Below are 22,472 nucleotides of genomic sequence, written 5' to 3'. Positions count from 1 at the left end.
ACTAGACACGACACATCTAGCACTTGTACAAAAGGACAGTCACATCACACGACATCGCTCGACATCACATGACAATCAATCACAGAAATATTCATTCCAAATCTCAGACAATGACTGCCAACAACGCATTTAGTAACCACATCTAGATCCATTTTGGACCTCATTGATGTCAGGTTAACTAATCGCATATTGCGATCATGTCTATAGAGATTTTTTTTTTTCGACTCAAGCATTGTCGTGTGAAAGTAGTCATTCGCCTCAAGCATTGTCGTGTGCGAGAATCGTTTTCGGGGATCCCAATTCATTGCTAAGTTAATACCAAACAGAGTGGTTCAGTCATTTATTCCATTGAATCAATCGTGATTCATGATTCGTTATCAGGTTCATTCAAGAGCTGTCACTGCACCATCTCATTCTTAACTCTGCTCTTTGTTTTTCCAAAATTAACGGATCCTTTCATAAAACATTAGTTTTATTCAAAATTTAAAATCATCTTTCAAAAACGTCTTGTTTCATAAATTCATAAAGCAAAATAAAGCTAGTTCAAAAATCTGTTCTCGAACGAGTATCGCCGCGTCCTGCTGTCCTTTCACTCTGCCAATCATCCTGATTCTTGTGCCCTTTTGGGACACCGTGTAGAAATATGTTCTTGTTCTCCACATTCAAAACACTTTCCTGCTTTGAAATATTCATTTATTTGGTCTTCTGTCAGTGAAGATCGTCTATCTCTTCGTCGATTGTTTCTACTATGACTTGTTGAAGGTTCATCTGATGGGTAAGTCAGATTACCCAAATGTATAGCAAATCCCTGCTTCGCATGTCCCATCAACTATTGTACAGACTCAGACTTCCTTTCGAGACAATAGCTTGAATTTCTTTGGGAAGCCCACAACAAAACCGTTCAATCTGCTCCTTAAATTTGATCTTCTTAAAGGATGAAATAGATAGAAAAATTTTCCAAAACCTTTCACAGTAAGAATCCAAAGATTTTGTCTTGACCATTCGAACATGGTTCTAGTCAGTAATCACGTCTCGTTCGTATTCTTGTGTGAGCCACGAAGAAATAAAGAGTTTCTTAAATCTCAACCACTTTGTCAGGGCTTGTTTCCTTAACAACACAGTGGACCACCATGTCCGTGCATTGCCTTCCAGAAAGGATGCCGCCCGTCTGATCTTGGAGTGCTCTGTATAGCGGCCTCCAGAAAATGCTATGTCAAACTGTTGGACAAAGGCTAAAGCCTTGGGAGCATCTCGAAACCCTGAAAAGTGCTCAAACTTTACTGCCTGTCCTCCCTCTTTGAATTCTTTGGGCTTTTTGCCCTTGTTGTCGACGAAATCACATTGATTGGCTCTGTAAAAATGATTTCTTTTTGCATAAAACATGTGATCTTTCCGTCGTTTCTTGCCCTTCTTGTCCTCATCACTCGAGTCAGAAGAAGATGAGGTGTCCGAGCTGGGCAATCCTTCGAAGTGTACACGCTTCTTCTACTTTTTGGCGTTTTCAAAAGTGGATTTTTGACCCAAGTAACCAAGGAAAATTAGTTCCCTTGTTACGTTGCTTCAATTGCTTTTCCGATGCCTTCTTCGTGTCCAGAAGCTGATTGATTTGGACCTGGACCGCATCATGGAGTTCTTCTTCAGTAAATATTCTCGGAGTAGGAGGCTTCTTGATCGCAGGTTTGATGGGTGGTTGTGTGGCTTTCTGCCACTGGGTGTGCACTTTTGCGATGGATTGCTGAGACGAAAATTTTGCAAATTTCGGATCCTTCGCAATTTTAATCATCTGCTTTGTTGCCTCATCAACCTACCGTCGACCTTCCATCTCTTCAAGTTCCTACTGAGTAGGCCGAGGTGGGCCGTACTCTTCCTCTCTTTGATCATGAGAATCTTCTTCGTGATCTCCTCCCGCATTAGCAGATGCAGAAGACGTCGACTGATTCTTGTTAAAGTCCATAAGTAATGTGGGATTCTTAATGACTTTATGCCCTCTAAGATAGAGGGATGAAGACGGGAGCACACCCAATGCCCAATGCATGAAGGGTGGGAGTGCCTAATAAGTCCGGGGTCGGGACCCAAAGATACCTCAAATAATAATTTCCAAGAGTGCCCAACTGCAATTTAATAGGACCGGTATGCTTTGAGAAAAGCACACGCCTGACACTCCGATACCACTATAACAAACTTGGACACCCCAAGTCTAGAATCTGTTGCGACACGAGAGAGAATCACTTAAAATGCTTCACAATTTTAAAATCATAGTTCAATTTGGTTGACACGGCCCGGCCCGGCGTAGTTCCGTGCTTAGAGAGATTGGCCCCAAAGACTGGCACCCCTTTCGGTATTTCTTTTATATTAATCTTTGAGCAGAGTACAACTCCCGAAGGGTCCTCCGCTCTCAGACTCTGCATCCAGATGCTCTAAGAAGTGAGGCCCTTAGGGCTCTTTTATTCTTACAAGAGATGCCAAAAGCAGAGCCCCAGAATTAGTTAAACTCAAAAGCAAAGGTTCCAAAAGCTTCAAACTCAAAAGCAAATAGGTTCCAAAAGCTTCAAACTTAAAAGCAAATAAGTTCCAAAAGCAACTAGTCCTCAAAAACTGGCAAAAAGCAGCCAATACAAATTACGGAATTCTATACAACTGCCCCGTCAACATGTCAGCGCGAATTGCAGGCGTCCGTTCAACTGCCACGTCATCAACCAGTCAACGTGATTTCCGCCTTGCCACGTCAGCAATCAACGTGTGTGTGTGTGTGTGTGTGTGTGTGTGTGTGTGTGTGTGTGTGTGTGTGTGTGTGTGTGTGTGTGTGTGTGTGTCCGAGGACCTGCCACGTCACCAATTTGTGACACACTCAATCAATTGCATTTATGCATAGCACCTGGGCTCTCCCTAGAGACAAATATGCTCGATTAGCACTAGAGTCTTCGCGACAACTGGCATTGCAAGGAGATAGATCATGTTGGTATGCAAAGATGGCATCTTGGTTTCAGTTGCATGGCTTTAATATGGATCAACTACCCCCATTTCAATACTCTCTGGATGCACTCTCCATCTCCCTCACTAGGGCAGAGATTACCAGGCTCATCAAAAAGGACTTCATTCAACTGGATACGAAGAGGACATGGATACAACCTACACATGAGTTGGGTATGAACATGGCTTTCTATAGAGAGCATCTTCTCCAGCTTACGGAGGATGATTTTGTGATCAGAACAAGTCACCACAATACATGGATACTCATCTATCCCACGAGATACGATGTGCTATCGGTCAAATACGCACATCCTCACATCAGCTAGAGATCGAGACATGCAAATTTAAGGAGTACCCGCTGAGTCCAAGATTTGTCAGGTTGGCCAGATAGAGCCCGAGACAGAGCTACATTCCGTATGTCACTGCCCAATATACTATGAGATACGAGGCCGCTTTCACTGTCTATTCAGATAGGGTTTTCTAGAGTCATGAGATACCACGATCATAAATGCCTCGAATTATACTTACTGGAGATTCGCAGACACAAAGAGGACCTCTTGAAGAGGGGCACAATGAGAGAGAACCAGTTGTCACGTGACACATCCAACCCTATGTGTCCGTGGACAAGCTACAACATAACAAGGTTCAGTTAGTCTAGATTAGAAGTGATCTGGCACTTTTGTGAGTCTATTCGTAGACCGTGCATGCCCACTCGCTTAGTATAGATGCATATCCTCTGGTTGCACACAGCATGATCATAAGCATTCCCATCAGAATCAGTCAGGAAAATTTTCCAGTGATTTTAGCCTATTTTCCCTATTTTTGACATTTTTCACTTATTAATTTAAGTGACTTCCCAACAAAAGTAGGTAGGGCAATTTGGCTAAGAAAATATATAAGCAAACCAAAGTTAGCACTAAATGGCAGAAGAGGCAACAAGTGCCAAGCTCAGCAGGCAACTTCTCAACAAGACCCCTTGGCGGTTTCCCCCTCCAAGCAAGAAGCAGAACCTCCCCTAGCATTTTGGAAGCATCATCAGCCTTGCGTTTTGCATCAAATCTGCATCGCCATACCTCCCAGCCACTAGCGCTTGCATCAACATCATCATCCATCGTCGGAAAACCGACAAGCTAGCGTTTTCAACATCAGCTTCCCTAGCGTTTTTGGATCTCAGCACATGCAGAATTTCCGCGATTTTCAGCAATAGAAGAGTAGCAAATTCAGCCCGGAAAGACCATCAGTTTTCAGCCTTAAAGAACCTCAGTTTTCAGCCCTAAACCTGCAGATTTTCAGCGTCAAAGACCCACAGAAAACAGCCCCAAAATCAGCGTTTTTGGCTCAGCAGCAGATTTCATCCCATAGCATTTTTGGACAGCAGTAGAAAGATTGCAGATTTCAGCCCTTAGGTCGGTCTCGTCTTGCACGTCGTCATCGCCGACATAGCCTAGACTTGCATCAGTCTCATGCATTCCATTTGTACCAGATTGTGCAATCATAAGTAGACCACTCTCGCCGACGAGAGTGGGGCCTTCGGAGGAGGGTTTTTACAACATCTCTGGTGTCCTATATCTCTTCTCTCTCTATCTCTCAGTCTCATACACTTGCACATACAGTGTCCATTCACTTTGTTTGTGATCATAGCATTCTCTCATTAAGAACGGAAGGCTCTACCTTCCATAAGAACAAAAGGAACCTTGAGCACAATTCGGAGCACTCATCTTGAGCAAAGCGCAAACATTCATTCCGCTGCACCTAACACCAGCGACAACGGCAGATTACAGATTTCTTTCTGTCGCAGACAGAGGAGTTCGAGCAGCCCCCACAACAAAGCAGTATGCCGCTGCAGATTACAGATTTCTTACTGTCACAGACAGAGGAGTTCCAGTAGCCCCCACAACATAGCAGTACCGGAGGCATACTGCTTAATCGGGTGATAGAGTTGGGACGGTCCCGTCGCCCACGGATGAGGGGGCCCTCCCAACATCGACGTAGATTGCGACAAAGGATCCATACCATACTGGCGCGACATAGGAGCCGTCCTGACAGAGTGCTTACCGTGGAGGACATTGAATCTCTACAGCCTTTTGGATACTGATGTCTCTACTGTCAGAGAGCTCCATTGTCTCAGCCCACCCCACCCCCTCTTCCCTCTTTGTATCAGGAGCCGTCCAAACAGAGTGCTTATCATGGAGGACATTGAACCTCTACAACCTTTTGGATACTGATGTCTCTACTGTCAGAGAGCTCCATTGTATCAGCCCACCCAACCCCCTCTTCCTCCTTTGTATCAAGAGCCGTCCCGACAGAGTGCTTACCGTGGAGGACATTAAACCTCTATAGCCGAGACTAGACTAACTAGAGTTGGTGCGGCTCTAGGAGGAATGGAGAGGATGTGTTCGCAAGTTCAGTTCCAGGAACCTAGGACAAAATTATACCTCTTTGATACTTTGGTTGCTTCTACTATGTTATATGGGGTGCAGGTTTGGGGACCTTCTGTGGGCCAGGATGGTTGGAGGCGTATGGAGAAGCCCCTGGTATCTATGATCTCTCGGCTGATTAGAGCCAAGGCTTGCGTACCGCATGATAGCATTCGAGCGGAATTAGTTCCCCCCCCTATGGAGATTGAGGCGCTTACCAGATCAGTCTCCTTTGTACACAGTCTGTGGGATACTACCAGAGACAAATATGCCAGGGTGGCTCTAGAGTCCTCCAGACAATTAGCTCTTAACACTAGAATGGTAACCTAATAGGACATAACAGTGTCCTTTCAGGGTTTTGGAAAAAAATTTCAAAACCATAGTAGATCCACTCATTTTGAAAAATCCTTTCATGAGCTTATAGTTCAATAACTACTACATATGGAAAAAATGAGAAACTTGTAATTTTTCTCATCCCTTGGTCACTACAAGCCTCCAAAGTTGATGGACCAATGCATTTTGCCCAAAACAGCAATTTCTTACGGTTGATTGCATATAAATAAGAGTGGAGATTTTTGTAGGACATGAGATAAAATGCCCCGTTAACTTCAATGGGTTGGTGACCAAAACATATGGTTGCTTTTACCTCACTAATTTTTTTTTGGGCAAAAAACTAGGTACAAAAAAGTTGCATTTTTGCCATTCTGCGGACCTATCATCAAAGTTTCTATAGTCACGCTCAATACAGATACTATATACATGTTTTCATAGTTCCCTTTGGGCCTCTGGATTCAAAAGGAGCCATGGAGCATGTCAAAAGGATAATGGATCTCTTACAATTGGAACCTTGGGGGCAATGATAAAGTGCTAAATACAGCAAACATGAAAAAACTGGGTTTAGCATTATGACCTCTAGAAACCCATAGAAACTACTCAATATCTAGCCAAGTTTGTAGTCTATGATTAGATATGGTTACTGCCTACAAAATACACACAATTGGCCTAAGAAACTAGCAATATTGAGAAAGTTATACTTTCTACTCTAAAATGTATCGTATTCTTCAACAATCAAAAAACTCAACCATCATCATATACTATGCTATATAGCATATTAGGTCCGAGACTGGCAGATTCAGAGGGACACCAACAGATAACAGGATATGCCCCTTATGCCATCTAGAGCCAGAGACAGAGGTACATTACATATGTCATTGCACAGTGTACTATGAGATACGAGGCCGCTTTCATTGTCTATTCAGAGAAGGTTTTGGGCCTCTATCTAGGGTCATGAGTTATGAGGATCAGAGATGTCTTGGGCTATATCTACTCGAGTTACACAGGCATAGAGAAACTTTACTGAGGAGAGCTGAAGAGAGACAACCCCAGAGACAGATCACAGATTTCTTTACACTGGATAATGTACACCCAGAAGAACAGACAGAGGAGCAGCCAACAGTGGAGAGGTCTGCCCGCACTAATGGCATTCTCATAGACTGAGCATTGGAGCCAGGGAGATCTAGACGGCCCCGATGGAGAAGAGGAGCTACACAATTTCGAAGGAGGCTACAACAAAGGATTCGACCCATACTTTTTCATCGACCAGAGCGCAGATGAAGATGAATCTCTATGAAGATGGATCTCTACTTCCCTCCCATATTGTCTACACATTGTACTCCTTAGTTCACACATTTCACGCCTTTCACCTTTCACACCTATCAGCTTAGTTTAGGATTCCTCAGTATTTATATTTTGTTATCCTAGTTTAATTTATTTTTTGTCAATCTGACTTTGTATCAGAGACACCGCATTATAACTTTCTGGTCTCATAGGTCACTTTCACCTTTTGAAGACGTAATATAACATTTCATTTCTCTCTCTCTCTCTCTCTCTCTCTCTCTCTCTCTCTCTCTCTCTCTCTCTCTCTCCCCCCCCCCCCCCCCCCCCATGGGACCACACTGAAGATGGCAACCTGGAATTGTAATGGGTCACTCCGTCTTGATGTAGGGGCCTTTGAGGATAGCTTCACGGGGAGAGACATCATTTTCTACTCTGAGACGCATCAAGCACCGGGACAATCCATGCCACATGTGAGCGGATATAGATGGGAGACAGCCTGAAGACAAGAGACCAGATCGGAGCATCGAGGACGGGGCTCAGGGGGAGTGGCAGTTCTATTCAGGGAGGAACTGCAACCAATGATATAATAGCACGCAAGGATGAACAGGCTAGGTACATGTGGGTGAGGCTCAGTGCAGAGACGGGCAGATACCTCTACATTGCTATTTGTTACTTTCCTCCTAGTACGTCAGTATATGCATCACCTAGAGGACAATCCCCCTTTGCTATTTTGGATAATGACATATAAGAGTTTTCCAAGGATGTGACATTATCATATTAGGGGATTTCAATGCTGGGACTGCCCACCACCAGACAATATTTTATGATACTTCCGAAGAGATGCTTAGGGAGCTGGATGTCACAAAGATGGGTCTATCCAGACTATCACAAGATGAGGAATACACTGAATATGGCAGATACTTGATAGATATGGGAACCGCACACAGATTGGCCATTGTGAATGGCTTACAAAGATTTTCGACAGCTGGAGGTTTTACTTGCTTTCCACACCGACATGGGGCCAGCACAGTGGATTATGTTATGGCCCAGCCTAGTCTCATTCCTTTCTTTCAGGATTTCATGGTGGGCACTAGACCAGTTGGAGTAGAAGTTGATCATGCTATCGTGTCTTTCACCCTGACCTTTCAATTCAGCACAACTCCATTAGGAGAGGTCCCCACACACACTTGGTATACCTTCATGAGGGAGACAAATTCTATGTATATGGATGAGATATACAGGCAGCTATGCACCCAAGAGCCAGGACGGCCACTAGCTGAACTCACTCAGATATTGACAGACGCTCCATGATGCAGCATCAGAGGCATACCCCCACAGCCAGCCAACACGGAGACGATCTGGGAACATGCCCCAAAACAGTTGGTATGATGAGGAGTGCAGAGAGACGAGGATTAAATTACAGAGGGAAGTGCTCACGGGTATTACCACACATAGACAGTCACGGATTATCTTTCGCCGCCTAGTGCGACGAAAGAAAAGGGCCTATCTATCTCAGCTAGAGCGGGATCTATACCAGCTATTTATAAGTCAGGACTCAAGCAAAGCATGGAGGCTATTCCACGAGCATTCACCACCGTCCGCGATCACCTCCACTGAGACATGGGGGGAATATGCCACATCTCTCTACACAGCATCAGGGCAACCACCTCTGCCGGACCCACCAGAGACCCAGAGACATGTTCTTTCTTTACTGCCGAGAGAGTAAGGAAAGCCATTGACAGGATGAAGACAAGGAGAGCACATGATCATGATGGTCTGGTAGCAGAGCACTTCATCCATGCCAGGGATATGCTTGCAGATCTCCTGGCTATGATGTTTAATCGAGCCATGTATGAAGGCTTCCGGAGACTTGGAGATTGTGCCTATTTTCAAGTCAGGAGATCCCATGATTCCCGCAAATTATCGCACCATCATGGCTGGCCACACATTAGCTAGGTTGTATGCATCCGTTCTTGAGCAGGAGTTGAGTAGATGGGAAGAGCAAGAGGGAATAAGAGCACCAAGGCAAGCAGGTTTCAAGAGAGGTTTCTTTACTCTTGACCAGATTCTGACACTCAGAGCTATTATTGAGGAGGGTAGACACCATGGCAAGAGAATCTATTGTAGCTTTGTGGACTTCCGCAAAGCTTTTGACACAGTGCCGAGAGCCAGACTTATACACAGACTACAGGACATGGGTGTGCCTACAGAGCTGATATGGGGTATTCTGGCTCTATACAAAACAGTGATGGGGCGGGTACGCACCACTGAGGGAGACATGGTCCACTCCACTATTGGAGTAAAGCAGGGATGCCCCTTATCCCCGACTCTTTTTGGGATGTATGTGGATGAGTTTTCAGACTATGTAGAGCGGTAAGGGGACAGGGGGGCTCAGCTAGCAGGGACATGGATTCCGCTGTTACTATATGCTGATGATATTGTGCTGATTTCAGACTCCCCAGAGGGGATACAACGTCATTTGGATGCTCTGCATACATTTGCTCGTGATAGTGGACTGTCGGTCAATCTGGGGAAAACCAAAGTTATGGTGTTCAATACCACACCGCATTGGGTCAGGAGGTCGACACCCACATTTATGTATGGCCAGGAGACACAAATGCATATACCTATCTTGGGGTAGTATTCAGTGGACCGGTGTTTTCACTAAGGAGAGCATCAGAGACTAGACTGACGAGAGCATATGCAGCTTTGGGAGGACTGGAGAGGAAGTGTTCACAGGTTCAGTTTCAGGAACCACGAACAAAGCTTTGGCTTTTTGACACGCTAGTAACTCCAACTATGCTATATGGAGTTCAGGTATGGGAACCCTCAGTAGACCACCATGGGAGATCTGGCAACACAGATGGATGGAGATGTATGGAGAGGCCTCTGGTCTCTATGATCGCTCGGATAATTCGGGCTAAGGCCTTAGTACCACATGAGATTATTCGAGCCGAGCTAGCCTAGCCCCCCCCCCCCCCCCCCCCCCCCCCCCCCCCCCTCGAGATCAGTTTCCTTTATGCACGGTCTATGGGATCTCCCCAGAGACAGATACCCTAGGCTTGCCTTGAAGTCATCTGGACAACTAGCTCTACAAGGCGATACAGCATGTTGGTATGGACAGATGACATCATGGTTTCAGTCGCATGGTCTCAAAATGGATAGATTACCCCCGCTTCAATACTCCTTGGATGCACCCTCCTTGTCTCTCACACGGACAGAGATAACTAGGCTCATACGCCAGGATCTGATTCAGCTAAATACTAGGAGCACATGGATACAGCCGACACAAGAGTTGGGCACGAAGATGGCCTTCTACAGAGAGCATCTTCTCCAACTCACAGAGGACGGCTTTGTGACTAGGCCAGCATACATGGATACACACTTATCTCATGGGATAAGATGCGCTATTGGACAGATACGCACATCCTCACATCAGCTCCAGACCGAGACTGGCCGATTTCGAGGGGTGCCGGTAGGAGCCAGGATATGTCACCTATGTAACTTTGAGCCAGAGACAGAGCTGCACTACACATGTCACTGCCCGGCATACTATGAGATACGCGGCCGCTTCCACTGCCTGTTCAGAGAAGGGTTCGGACCTTTTTCTAGAGTCATCAGATACAAGGATCAGAACTGTCTCGGATTGTTCCCTCTAGAGCTACGCAGACTTAGGGAGAGCTTGCTGAGGACATCAGGGGAAAGACAGTCTCAGAGACGAATCACAGAGTTCTTTACACCAGACAGAGGAGGGCCAACGAAGCAATCATTACAGCAGATCTTACAGCCTACTCATACTCGAGGTACACTGCTTGACAGAGCCACTGAACTTGGCAGATCCAGACGTCCACAACCTCGAGGGGTCTATACTACCGACGAAGGTTGCAACAGAAGATACAGACCACTCTAGCTCCACATGCAAGACGCCCAACCAGAGTTTTGACCATGGAGGAGGTCGATGAGATCCGACAACGATCGATGAGAGATTTCATCTGAACCCACGAGCCCCCCCCCCTATTTCCTTTCTCCTTAGTGTTTTAAGTTAGTTCTTTGTTAACTTGGTAACTTTGTAACTTTGTAATTTCTGTAATCAGACATGGTATCAGATTCACCACTTGTAACTTTTTGGTCTCATAGGTCATCTTGGCCTTTTGAAGACGTTCATATAACATTTCATTTCATCATCATCATCATCATCATCTCTCTCTCTCTCTCTCTCTCTCTCTCTCTCTCTCTCTCTCTCTCTCTCTCTCTCTCTCTCTCTCTCTCTCTCTCTCTCTCTCTCTCTCTCTCTCTCTCTCTCTCTCTCGTGTAGCCCCGAGGAGGGAGAAGGGAACCTCCACCATGGGCTATGGCAGCATCCCCTTCATCTCTTCAGGAGAGGAGAACCTTTGCATCAGCCTCACCTCCCACACTCCAACGGTCCCCCCCTTCCCATTACCTGGCAATCTCCATGGGAGTCTTACTTGCTTCAAGAGATGAAGAAACCCCAAGCCAAGGTGACCGCCATGAAGCAAGATATCATAAAAAAAAGACGAGCTGATTCTAGAATTGCAAGCACAGATACAAACCATCAAGATCGAGCAACAAATTGTCAGGGAAGACCCCATTACAACGACACTACAACAAGCATTGAATGACCAAGTGTTAAAAAGCTAAAATTGTAAAGTTCAAAACATTCTGTAAATGAAGTCATATCAGTGGTTAAAGAGATTGAAAAGAGTGGAGAGTATGAAGAATGAAGTAGGGATTGGCAGGCTCCCCCTAGGCTGGGATAGGGAAGACATTGCAGAGAAAATAAAGGATCGCTACCTTTGGACGTTCTCAAAGCCCACCCCAGCAAGGTAGTCCCGTTAATGGACCTACGACACCCCTACTCCATCATAGTGAAAGGTACATAGGCGAAGGTCACATACATGTTTAAACTTTATAAAATAGCAGTCATGAAGCAAACAAATTCACTCAAAGGGACAATTGTAAATGAGTTGGAACCACTGCAGTTGAAGAATAGATCAACAGACTAGCTAAAGTCAAGGAAGCAAGGAAGAACGGAAAGTGGGCAGTCTGCAAAGATCACTTCCACTACTCGGCTCATCCTAGTGCATCTCTAGCCCTTGGTCCAACTCTCTGATCCTGATCCGCCAAATAATCGGTCTAGCAAGTGACTATACTGGGCAGTCTGAAGAGATCCCATCCACTACTTAGCTCGTCCCAGTGCAGCTCTAGTCGGTCCAGCAGGATGCCCACCATGACTTGGCCCACCGTCCAGGTAAGGTGGAACAAGAACTTCAACTAATGAAAGTATTTCTGAAACTACCGAAGATGCGAAAGGATACATGTTATGTTCTGAAACATGTTGATAAAATATATAAGTATACAGCAACAAGTGATGCTGAAAAGTTGAGACAAGTGGGGGGTCCACCTTTAAGACGAGCAAGGGGTAGCGCCAGATGATGGTGCCTGTAGAACCTGCTGAGTAAAGAGTGACTAAGGCTGTTGACAATGGAGAGCAATCGATAAATTCCGATGCCACTCTTCAAGTGCACTGAGCTGCTCTCGTGAGTCCATCATCCCTTGTGCCTGTAGCACACTATGCTGTCTAAGTTCGAAGATATTAGCACACTGCAGCTTGTGATGGTTGGTTTAGACTCCTCAAGCTGCCTCTCCAAGGACTGCACCAATGAGGAAAACATATCATATGCATAGTAAGCTTCCGGGAATCCCCATTCAAAGAGGTTGGAGACCTTTCTAACTTATCGCATAGACTCTTCTACCAAGAAATCTTCCGAGATAGCAAACCGAGAGGATAAAGCTGTGTGCAAGTGTCAGTGGGATTTGCAGCTGAGGAAGACGAGGGGATTTGGAGTGGAGAGTGATGTGACAAGAGTGGTGGAGTTGTGAAATTCTAATCGGTGCTGTTGATAGTTCCGGTCTGAGCTCCAACAGGTGCAAGGGCAAAGGGAACAGTACACATGACTGGAAGGACACGTATAAGGGTTGGATGCCTCTGGCCAATAGGTCACTCCACGCAACGTGCAACTTCCACACCCAATGTTGGGTTCTCGGGGGGGTCTGGGGATGGCATGCGTGAGCGACACTGGACGTGGGGCTAGGACAAGGGTTTGGCCGACCATGAAAGTTTTGATGACAGACATGACAGATCAGCAAACTCCCGGCTATGTGGATTGAGACATGACCCTAACCAACCCGAATTAAGAGTCGTCCCAGAAGTGGTATGGGACGTTTCAAGGCATGCCTAAGAGAATTGCATTTAGGTTGCGCCCCAATCCGGGGCGTAATGCTTGGTATCATATACAACTACATTGCATCTTGCAAGTGCCATGTAAGATCAATATCAAAGCATTTTTCCTGCAGTCTCAGCTGCATCTAGTGATGTCGCTCATGTGCCTCGAGGCGCTTAGAACAATCATACCTGTTGGGCCTATATTGACTTCTACAAATGCCTTCACTTTGAGGGTGATTTCACTACAGCTGAATCACAGCAGAGCACGTTGGATGTTGACCGTTGGAAATCCAACTATCAGGATGGTCTGACACTTACGTTCTTTGTTCAATTTTAGGTCTCTCTGAAGCAACCTTTGTTGCGGATGTTGAATTAAGGACAGAATAAGCAATAACATGGGAAGAAAGATTGCTTAAGCTTTTACAGTAGCAAGCATTGCTCCAATTGTAGACCAATTACTCTTCTGCGGTGGCCTTTAAAGCTGTTAATCAAAAACAGGATCAACTATTCTCTAGCTGAATGATGCACATTACGAATTTATTCTGCACAGGCAGATCATAGACAATTTGGCTACGGCTGTCCTTGGGAGTGAGCATGTTAAAGAAAAACACACTCATGAAGCAGGTGAAGCATTCGATGTGCTCAAAGAGAATTTCATTGGACAAACATTGGGGATTTGCTTGGGCTTAAAGCACCAAAATAAGAAATACAATTTACTTGCTTTATGGGTGCAGTCAAGTCCTCAGGCATCATTGATGGTGAGCTCAGAGACGATTGTTGGTAGTTCAGTTATAGACCAAGTCCACACCCTCTCCTACTCATTAACAATGCCCTCAAAGAGACCTGGACTCCAAGGCATTCGATCACAAACAAGATTCACACCCTATCCTGCTATTTTTGAATCATTTGACTGCTGGCCAATTGCATGAGCTGCATTAGTCTTTGATAACCATTTTCTGGGACAACCTTTTCAGGTTGATTCAATGTTTTGGCCCGGTAATCAGTAGCCTGATTTACAAATAACATTGTATTCTTTGGAACTGTATGGCCTATATGCTGGATTAAAGAAAACTCCATTACCTCACTTGATCTTGTGTAGCAGAAACCTGCTGCAGCAGCTTTGTCAAGTTCCTCTCCAGCGTCTGACAATCGTTAACAGCAAAATTGCAATGAGCAGACATCTACTACTTAAATTAAATAATTATTTACTAGCCCAAAAAGATAGCGAAGCAATTGTCAAAGCAAAACCTACTCCAGCAGTGCAAAAAGGGTCAATCCAACCAAAATCATAATAATAACTGAAGAAAATTCAATTTGAAGCGCATCAAAAGTTGTCAAGCAAACCAAAGTATCATTTCTCGCCCTTTAAATTTCAAAATTAACAGAAGACTAGAGTCTTTACCATGCAAAAAGGACACCAAGGTCCTCAGCATGCATTGTGCTGTGTGAAAAGAGTTTCTCCCTGACATATAATACCTTTTGTAAAAAACATGCTGAGACAGTCTTGTACATGTGAAAGTCAGCTCAATTCCCATCTTGGCTTCCCATCTCCACTTCACAGACAGTGTGAGGGGAATCCCATGCTTGCACGTGAGCATGCGCACAATGTGAGCATCCTTTTCATCAATTACAACAACCAAAAAGATCCAAATAGCGACCATTATTGCAATTCATAAGGGTCTTCTAACCTTAAGAATAGAAGGTCCAAGTATGATATTTATAAAGTAATAATAACATTTCTCTTCATTATTCGAAGCAATCTATGTCGAGAGAAACACAATAATGTACTATGTCGATAAGAAAGAAGGATTGTTGAAGACAACCTTCAACGTGAAACTTCAGGTGTACTTGTTCACGATATTCTCTTTAATACTAAGTCAATTAAAAAGGAGGATTCTCCATAAATAACCTTTAAAGTGAAACTTACACGTGGTTGTTCATGTTATTTTCCTCAATGCTCTCATTTGGTTGAGCTCTCTCTTTCATGCAAAAACTAAAACACTTGGTTTTGTGTTATCCATTGTGTATGTAGCTTATATTTACATTGTATGCAACCTTTTCTTATAAACAAACTTGTTCATGCTTTGAAAATTGGAAAGCAACAAGAGTCACAGATGGTGGCAACGATGACTTAGTACTCCTCTCGAAGCTTCTCAAAATAATAGATAATCTCAAAATTCCATATATCCCTTCCGTAAAGCTGATGCTGCCGAAACTGCATTTCACATACATGGCCTGTTTTGAAGTGTCTTGTATCATAGTCAAAGACTGCAACTAATTGATTAGTAGAAAATTGGTGTCTCCTTTCCACTTCATCAGGAGATGTTACAAGATATTTTCACATTGAAGTTTATCTACCTCATGTTACGTCTCATTGCTCATAGAACAAGGTTCCCTTTTTCTTCCATAGCATAGGTAAGCATTACAGGCATGCAAATGTCATTTTGATGTCTGCATGGCTGAATTTCACTTTGAATTTTATCCAACTATGTTACTTCTTATCACTGATAGGATGCAGGTTTCCCTTTCTTTTTCTTGGAAATATGTGTCTGTTTGCAGGCATGTTCATGTCCTATGATCTGCACATTGGTGAGCTATGAACTCATCCAATCTAACTGGAGTAAATGCAAGAGTGTTTAGAGAATGAACACAGTCATGAGTCCCTGGCTGCCTATTGATGGGACATCTGTTGCTAGAGGCATAGAGCTTGTGCTTGAATAGGACATGCCCCCAATTTATATCGGAGGGGTAACAAGCACTAAAATTATCTTATAAATCAGCAAAGACAACAAGCATCTCCCACCTTTTGTTCATCTTTCATTCACCTGACATGCAGTAGGTATGCAGACCTTGGATTTCAAGAGAGTGGCTATCTGACATCGACACCTCAACTCAAGGGGAGTGTTCAATGCAAGCATGATACTGAAACCTGCACGGTTTTGAAGACAAGGCTCTCTTGCACTATTTGAAGACTGACCATTGCAGCCATAATGCAATATCTTGAACTCATGGCTTATTTACGATTAGCATTGTGAAATTAGAACACCAATGTCGTAACCATGAAAGAGCCACTACAGGAGAGTTTCACCAAGAAACAAAGAAACTTGAAACAAGAAGTGCATGCTCAGGGCATCCCAAAGATCTTTAACTCTTACAAACTTCATAGAAAGGCCAGAAACACACTGTTAAACTTTATGAGGACTTTGAATGGAGGTTGAAAGAACCTTCTTTTGTAGACTATTCATTTGTAGAGACTGCGACACTTCAAGCAATGTTGCTAGCCTCATGTGCCTCATCTGTTCAAGATCAGCAGCAGTTCTGGACACAATTGGCCTAGGGTCTGCAAGAAAGTACAAGATTACATCATATGAGTTAAAGTTTGTGTTGCTGTCTATAGATGAAAAATTGTAGTTCAAGATGTAAACACTGACACGCTCTTCATAGTTTCACCAAACCCAGAGAACAGCTTCAGCTTTAAACAAATTTAGACTAGAAAACAACAGCAAACTTACTCTAAGTTGCAATTGCCTAAAGACTCTAAACTTTCAGAGCCTTACCATGCAACTTATTTTGTCTATTAATGTTAGCAACGCAATGTGCATGCACATGGTAAACATTGAAATGTAAGGTGCAGCACAAGTGAATGTTGAACTTTGCTCAGAATGAGAGCTCCGAATTGTGCTCAAGGGTTCCTTTTACTTACGGAAGGGAGAGCCTTCCGTTCCTTTAGTGAGAGAGTGCAATGGACACAAACAAGGTGATGAACACTGTGAAGGAAGGTGCTGAGACTGAGAGAGAGAGAGAGAGAGAGAGAGAGAGAAGAGAATACGACACCAGGGATGTTGTAACACCCTCCCCACTCTATATGGCGAGGGCGGCTACTATTGATTGCACATATCTCTACAATGCTTGGACTTGCCGACGATGTCGACGACGATGAGACGGGCTGAAATCTGAGAATGCTAAGGGCTGAAATCTGTAAATCTTTATCTACTGAATTCTGACTCTATGTCGGTGACGATGCCGGTGACGATGATGCGACGACGACGCGCTGAAAATGCAGATGCTGAAATCTGTGTTTTCCAGGCTGAATCTACAAACTTCACGGATCTGACCGTGCGGCAAGGATCTGAAGCGGGAAGGTGAGATCTGCGAGGTTCGGGACTTCTATTGCTATGGCTGATCTGCTGTCGTGAAGTGGTTCTGCTGTGTCTGCTAATGCCGAAGCTTCTCTGCAATGCAAAAACGCCAAGGCTGATCTGTCTTGCAAAAACGCTGGCTTTGATGCTGTGTTGCAAAAACGCTAGGCCATGCTGGGGGTTCCTGCTGAGAAGGTGCCTGTTGAGCAAGGTGCTCCTACTGCCTCTTCTGCCAGAAAGTGCTAGTGCTAGGTTTCTATTTATACAACTTAGCAAAATTTCCCTACCTACTTTCCAACAAAAGTCACTTAAAAATAATAAGTGAAAAATGTCAAAAATAGGGAAAATAGGTCTATGCACTGTTCTGATGGGTTCTTATGGAAATCTGATGATCATACTCTGTGCAACCAGAGAATATGCATCTAATCTAAGTGTCTGGACATGCACGGTCTGCGAACAAACTCACAAAAGTGCCAGATCACTTCCTATTCTAGACTGACTTGACTGAATTGAACCCTGGTCATGTTGTAGCTTGTCCACGGACACATAGGGTTGGATGTGTCAGGTGACATCCCCTCCTTTTCAAAGTGAGGTACTGGTACCGAGCTGTATGGCGTCGAGGGAGATCGCCAATAGCATCCGGAATCCTGGAAAGGACTCTTCGCCGGCCCACTGTGATGCGTGGGTCGTGCGATACTTGAACTTCATAAAGGTCTGCAACGCTTGCTTCTATGGGCCGCGCCGAAAGCGACACAAAGTCATCTGTGGCTACTTCAATGCTTCAACTTCGTCTGGAGTCATGCTGCTTCTTTCTTCAAGAATCTCCGAGGCTGAAAATTCCTGAAACCACTTTCAATACAAAAACATGAGAATACCTATTCCATGTAAAGTGAGTGGAGAAAATCTCGTCTTCCGTAAACACTGTGCATGCAATGTAGATGAACAAATGGACAGAGTGCCAAACCGTTCACCACACACACGCACACAACGAGATCGAATCTTGTCTTTCTGATCTAAATCAATCAACTTTGGCAATTCACAATGGACATACCCATGCTTGGTGCTCATACTTCCTTGTGCTCTTGCCACGAATGTGTCATGCCAAGGAAGAGAGATGAAATGTGACTTCCTTGAATGCAAATAGTTCATCTTTTCATGAGAAATCCGCAAACATTCGTGTTCATTCATGAATGAAACGTGCTCAACGTACAATATTTCATGCCTAGGAAAAGGGATCACATAAAGACGCTAACGAGAATACAGGAAACGATCACGAATGAAACACTCGAACAATGCGTATTGACGAATCATTCGAACAGATAGTACTTCTTGTAAGGGTTCTTTGGACCTAGGCTCGAGCGCCAAGATCGGTTCGTCGTGTTTGATCAAATCTGCCGCGTGGGGGGGGGGGTGTTGTGGACCTCGACATCCCTCGTCTGGTATTCTCTTCTCTCTCTATCTCTCAGTCTCAGCACCTTCATTCACAGTGTTCATCACTTTGTTTGTGTCCATTGCACTCTCTCACTAAAGGAACCCAAGGCTATCTCTTCCGTAAGTAAAAGGAACCCTTGAGCACAGTCCGGAGCACTCATCCTGAGGGCCCCACTCTCTATGGGGAGAGCGGTCTACTATTGATTGCACAAATCTCTACAATGCTTGGACTTGCCAACAATGTCGACGACGATGAGGAGGACAACGACATGCTGAAATCTGAGAATGCTGAAACCGGCCTGTTCAATCCAAAAAGGGCGGTAGACTTTACTTTAAACCTTGATTTAGCTTTCACCCATTATTAGTCGTCTATTTTACCTGTACTTTCAAGACACAACAAAGGGGAGAGGGATACAGGCTGCTAGATTGCACCTGTATGAGTAGACGGACACTAGATTGGCCCCTAACTTAGGCGCCCCTTTCGGTATTTCTTTATTGTTCAAAAGAGGGAATAAACGCTGTAGTTCCCTACAAGCTGCCCCGCACACACTCGGCTGAATTTCCACTGTTCCAGCCCGATTTCGGAAACATAACTGTACTAGAACCCTTCACAGTCAATATTCCCACGCATTGACTGACTTTCCCGACGCATACGAGCACTTTGCAAAACCTGGCGAGGATCTGCAGCACGCTGAATTCTCTGTTTTCAGCCCTGAAAATGCGCCAGATCGCCTGTACAGCGGTCCCCTTGCGTCCCCGAACCTCCTGGGGGTATTAGGGTCCGTTTAGGGCCAAAACCCTAAACCTGCAAAAATACACAGCAGGCTGTAATTTACTGTTTCGGGCTCCGTTTCGCGTGCCGGTCACATCCTTAGCAAGTCCTCAAGCTCCCGCACCTGTAGGGCTACTTGCCCTTTGAATCGGACGAGATTTCTGGCGTGAAACCTCTCCGAATTCACCTGTACCTGCGGGGGGATTAGCCGCTAGCTAATCCAATACCTGTGCAAGAGGCTCTTGCCTCGGCAATCGCGCATGAACCCACACAACTGTACATTGGTCAAATGAAGAGCCCACTAGAGGGGCATAACATACTGCCAAAGGGGAGAGAGAGGGCAGTGCGTAGCCTGCAGGGCATCACTCTTGGCACCGCACTGTGCATAAGAGGGAAAGCAAGCACTCCATAGCTCTTAACCTGTGACAAATCTGAAAATGAGGCTCTCCCCCTCCTAAATTCAGCGCCACTTCTTGTTGCATGAGGCAAGTGCACCAGAAGGTGCCACTTGGCACATTTATAAGCATTTTCCCATTTCGGGGTTGTCATCTAAAAATATCCCAACCGGTTGCCCAGTTGACTTCACGGCAGAGTAAGAAAATGTTCCCCTTGTAATGACCTCAACACATTTTCAGGTCCCAAAATAGCAGTTCCCTAAATTTTAGGAGATGCTGCCATTGTATCTTTCTAGGTCATCCGACCCTCTTTGTACACTGCGGCCACATCCAGAACTGAAATGTAGCCTCTGTAGCAAAGGATTTCCACTTTGGCTAGTCAATGACCCCACTTGGCTAACCATAGTCCTTGTCCAACCTTAGTGCTCTCTTGCCCTCAGGCCTAGACTCCCTCTGGACAGTTCCACACTAGCTATGCAATGCAGGGCAGTTAGATTTCCCGAGGGTGTTTCCAAAAAGTGAAAGTAAATAGATAATAAGAAAGAAATCAACAAAAAGGATAGATAGAGTCACACGCTGGTGACATACCCCCCTCTTGAAATCTCAAACGTCTTCGTTTGCATCTATGTCGTACATGCTTACTGTCAACACTGATGTATTCAACACCTGTCGACACATATACGACACATACATGCTCATTGTCAACCCTGGTGTATTCAACACCTCGTCGACTCATGTATTGCCTGCGTGTGAACCCTGTCCCAATGACATAGTGGTAGCTTCGCACTCTGCCATTGCTTTGAGTCACTAACTTTCCAATGACAAAACGGTAGCTGCACATTTTGCCACTGTCTTATAGTACACGTTGGATCCCGTAACGCTTTCGAGCATACCCAAACCGACAGTTTAAGAATGCAGTTACACATGTACTGTTCAATAGAAGCAATCACTATCCTTGACAAATTGACAAGAAATACTCACTTCTACAGCACTAACCAAACTTTTGGACATTCCATAAGAGCAATTGCCAAACTGACAATCTGTACAGCTCTAACATTCATGTAACAGGTATTTCATTTGAGCTCACTTTAAATACCATGTACATCATTTGTTTCAGAAGCCATTGTCACACTGACAATCCATTTAGCTTTGAAACTCAAGGGGTCAAGGTAGGTTGCAAATCGAAGGCTTCCACGTAAAGTGATAACACAGTTGGTGACTCTGCAAGTTCACCTTCTTCCATCCACTTAGCATCCATTGGTGGATAGTTTCTGAACTTTACCAAGTAACGCCTAGCAACCTTGCCTTTCACTTTCCTTTCTTTGTGTGCCAAAATCTGTTCCGGGACCAAGATCTCGTCAAGTTCCTCGACTTCCGGCTGATCTTCAGCTGGCATATCTTCTGGCACATAACCCACATAGGGTCTGAGAAGACTCACATGAAACGCATTGTGAATCTTCCAACTGTCAGGCAATTTCAGCCTATATGCAACATCACTGATTATGTCGCATACTTGAAAAGGCCCATAGTAACGCATGCTGAGCTTTGGAAACAGTCTTTCCTTGCCCTTCATCTTCTTTAACCTTGCCTTTTCAAAGCGTAAAAGCACCCAATCACCAAGTGAATATACCACTTCACGACGGTGACGATCAGCTGCTTTCTTTTGCTTTGCCCGAGTCCTTTCTAAGGCCACTTTGACCTTCTTGTACATTTCATCCATGTCCTGAACATACTTATCTACTTCAAATATCTTGTCCTTTGTATGTAGTATGGGAGGAACTTTTTCTTGCCACCTTCAACTATCTCAAAGGGTGCCTTGCCAGTTGATGAATGCACTATATTATTGTATGCATCCTCCACCAATGGCAAATACTGATCCCACTTTCCTTTATGCTCTGACACATAGCACTTCAGCAGATCTAGGACAGTAGAATTTGCCTCTTCTGACTGCCCATCTGTTTGAGGATGAAATGACGAAGAGAATTTGAGCGTGGTGCCCATATTCTCGAACAAGCCTCTCCAGAACAAACTTGTCATGCGTGGATCACGGTCGCTAACAATCGACTGTGGCATGCCATGATACTTGAAAATATTGCTCATAAACAAGCGTGCCATCTGATCTGGCTTTATCTTCTTCTTGACAGGAATAAAATGAGCCTGTTTGCTGAATCTGCAAATAATGGTCCAAATACCATCGTTTCCTGTCTGCGTTCTCGGAAGATGAAAGATAAAATCCATAGCAATACTTTCCCATGGTTTATCTGGAATAGGTAGTGGTTGCAATAACCCTGGTGCCTTTTGCCTGTCAAACTTGACCTTTTGGCATATTAGGCATTCTCGCACAAAGGCATCCACATCCCTTCTCAATGTAGGCCAATAAAAGAATGTCTCAACCGCTTTAACTGTAGCATCGATACCACGATGCCCTGCATACGGTGGGACATGACTCTCTTCCATAACTTTGCGTCGCAATGGCTTTGTGACACA

General features: G+C 44.6%; 1 protein-coding gene across 6 annotated transcripts in view; it reads right to left on the bottom strand.

The window, feature by feature from the left end:
* Positions 1-22,472, bottom strand: part of LOC147452411 (mRNA export factor GLE1-like) — a 169,950-nt gene that overhangs the window by 55,454 nt on the left and 92,024 nt on the right. For all 6 annotated transcript variants that reach the window (XR_015188895.1, XM_086518119.1, XM_086518122.1 and 3 more), the window contains 2 exons: positions 16,473-16,588; positions 14,329-14,390 (listed from right to left, as the gene is read on the bottom strand). Coding sequence is in view for 5 of the 6 variants with exons in the window: in XM_086518119.1 (XP_086374245.1) it covers positions 14,329-14,390; positions 16,473-16,588 (178 nt within the window). In the remaining variant the exon portion in view is untranslated. The remainder of the gene's footprint in view (positions 1-14,328; positions 14,391-16,472; positions 16,589-22,472) is intronic.

The sequence above is a fragment of the Adiantum capillus-veneris genome, chromosome 8 (genome assembly GCF_014529385.1).
Source record: "Adiantum capillus-veneris isolate H3 chromosome 8, ASM1452938v2, whole genome shotgun sequence".
Classification (NCBI taxonomy): Eukaryota; Viridiplantae; Streptophyta; class Polypodiopsida; order Polypodiales; family Pteridaceae; genus Adiantum; species Adiantum capillus-veneris.
The sequence above is the reverse complement of the archived record's forward strand: the minus strand, read 5'-3'. Positions and strand labels throughout refer to the sequence as shown.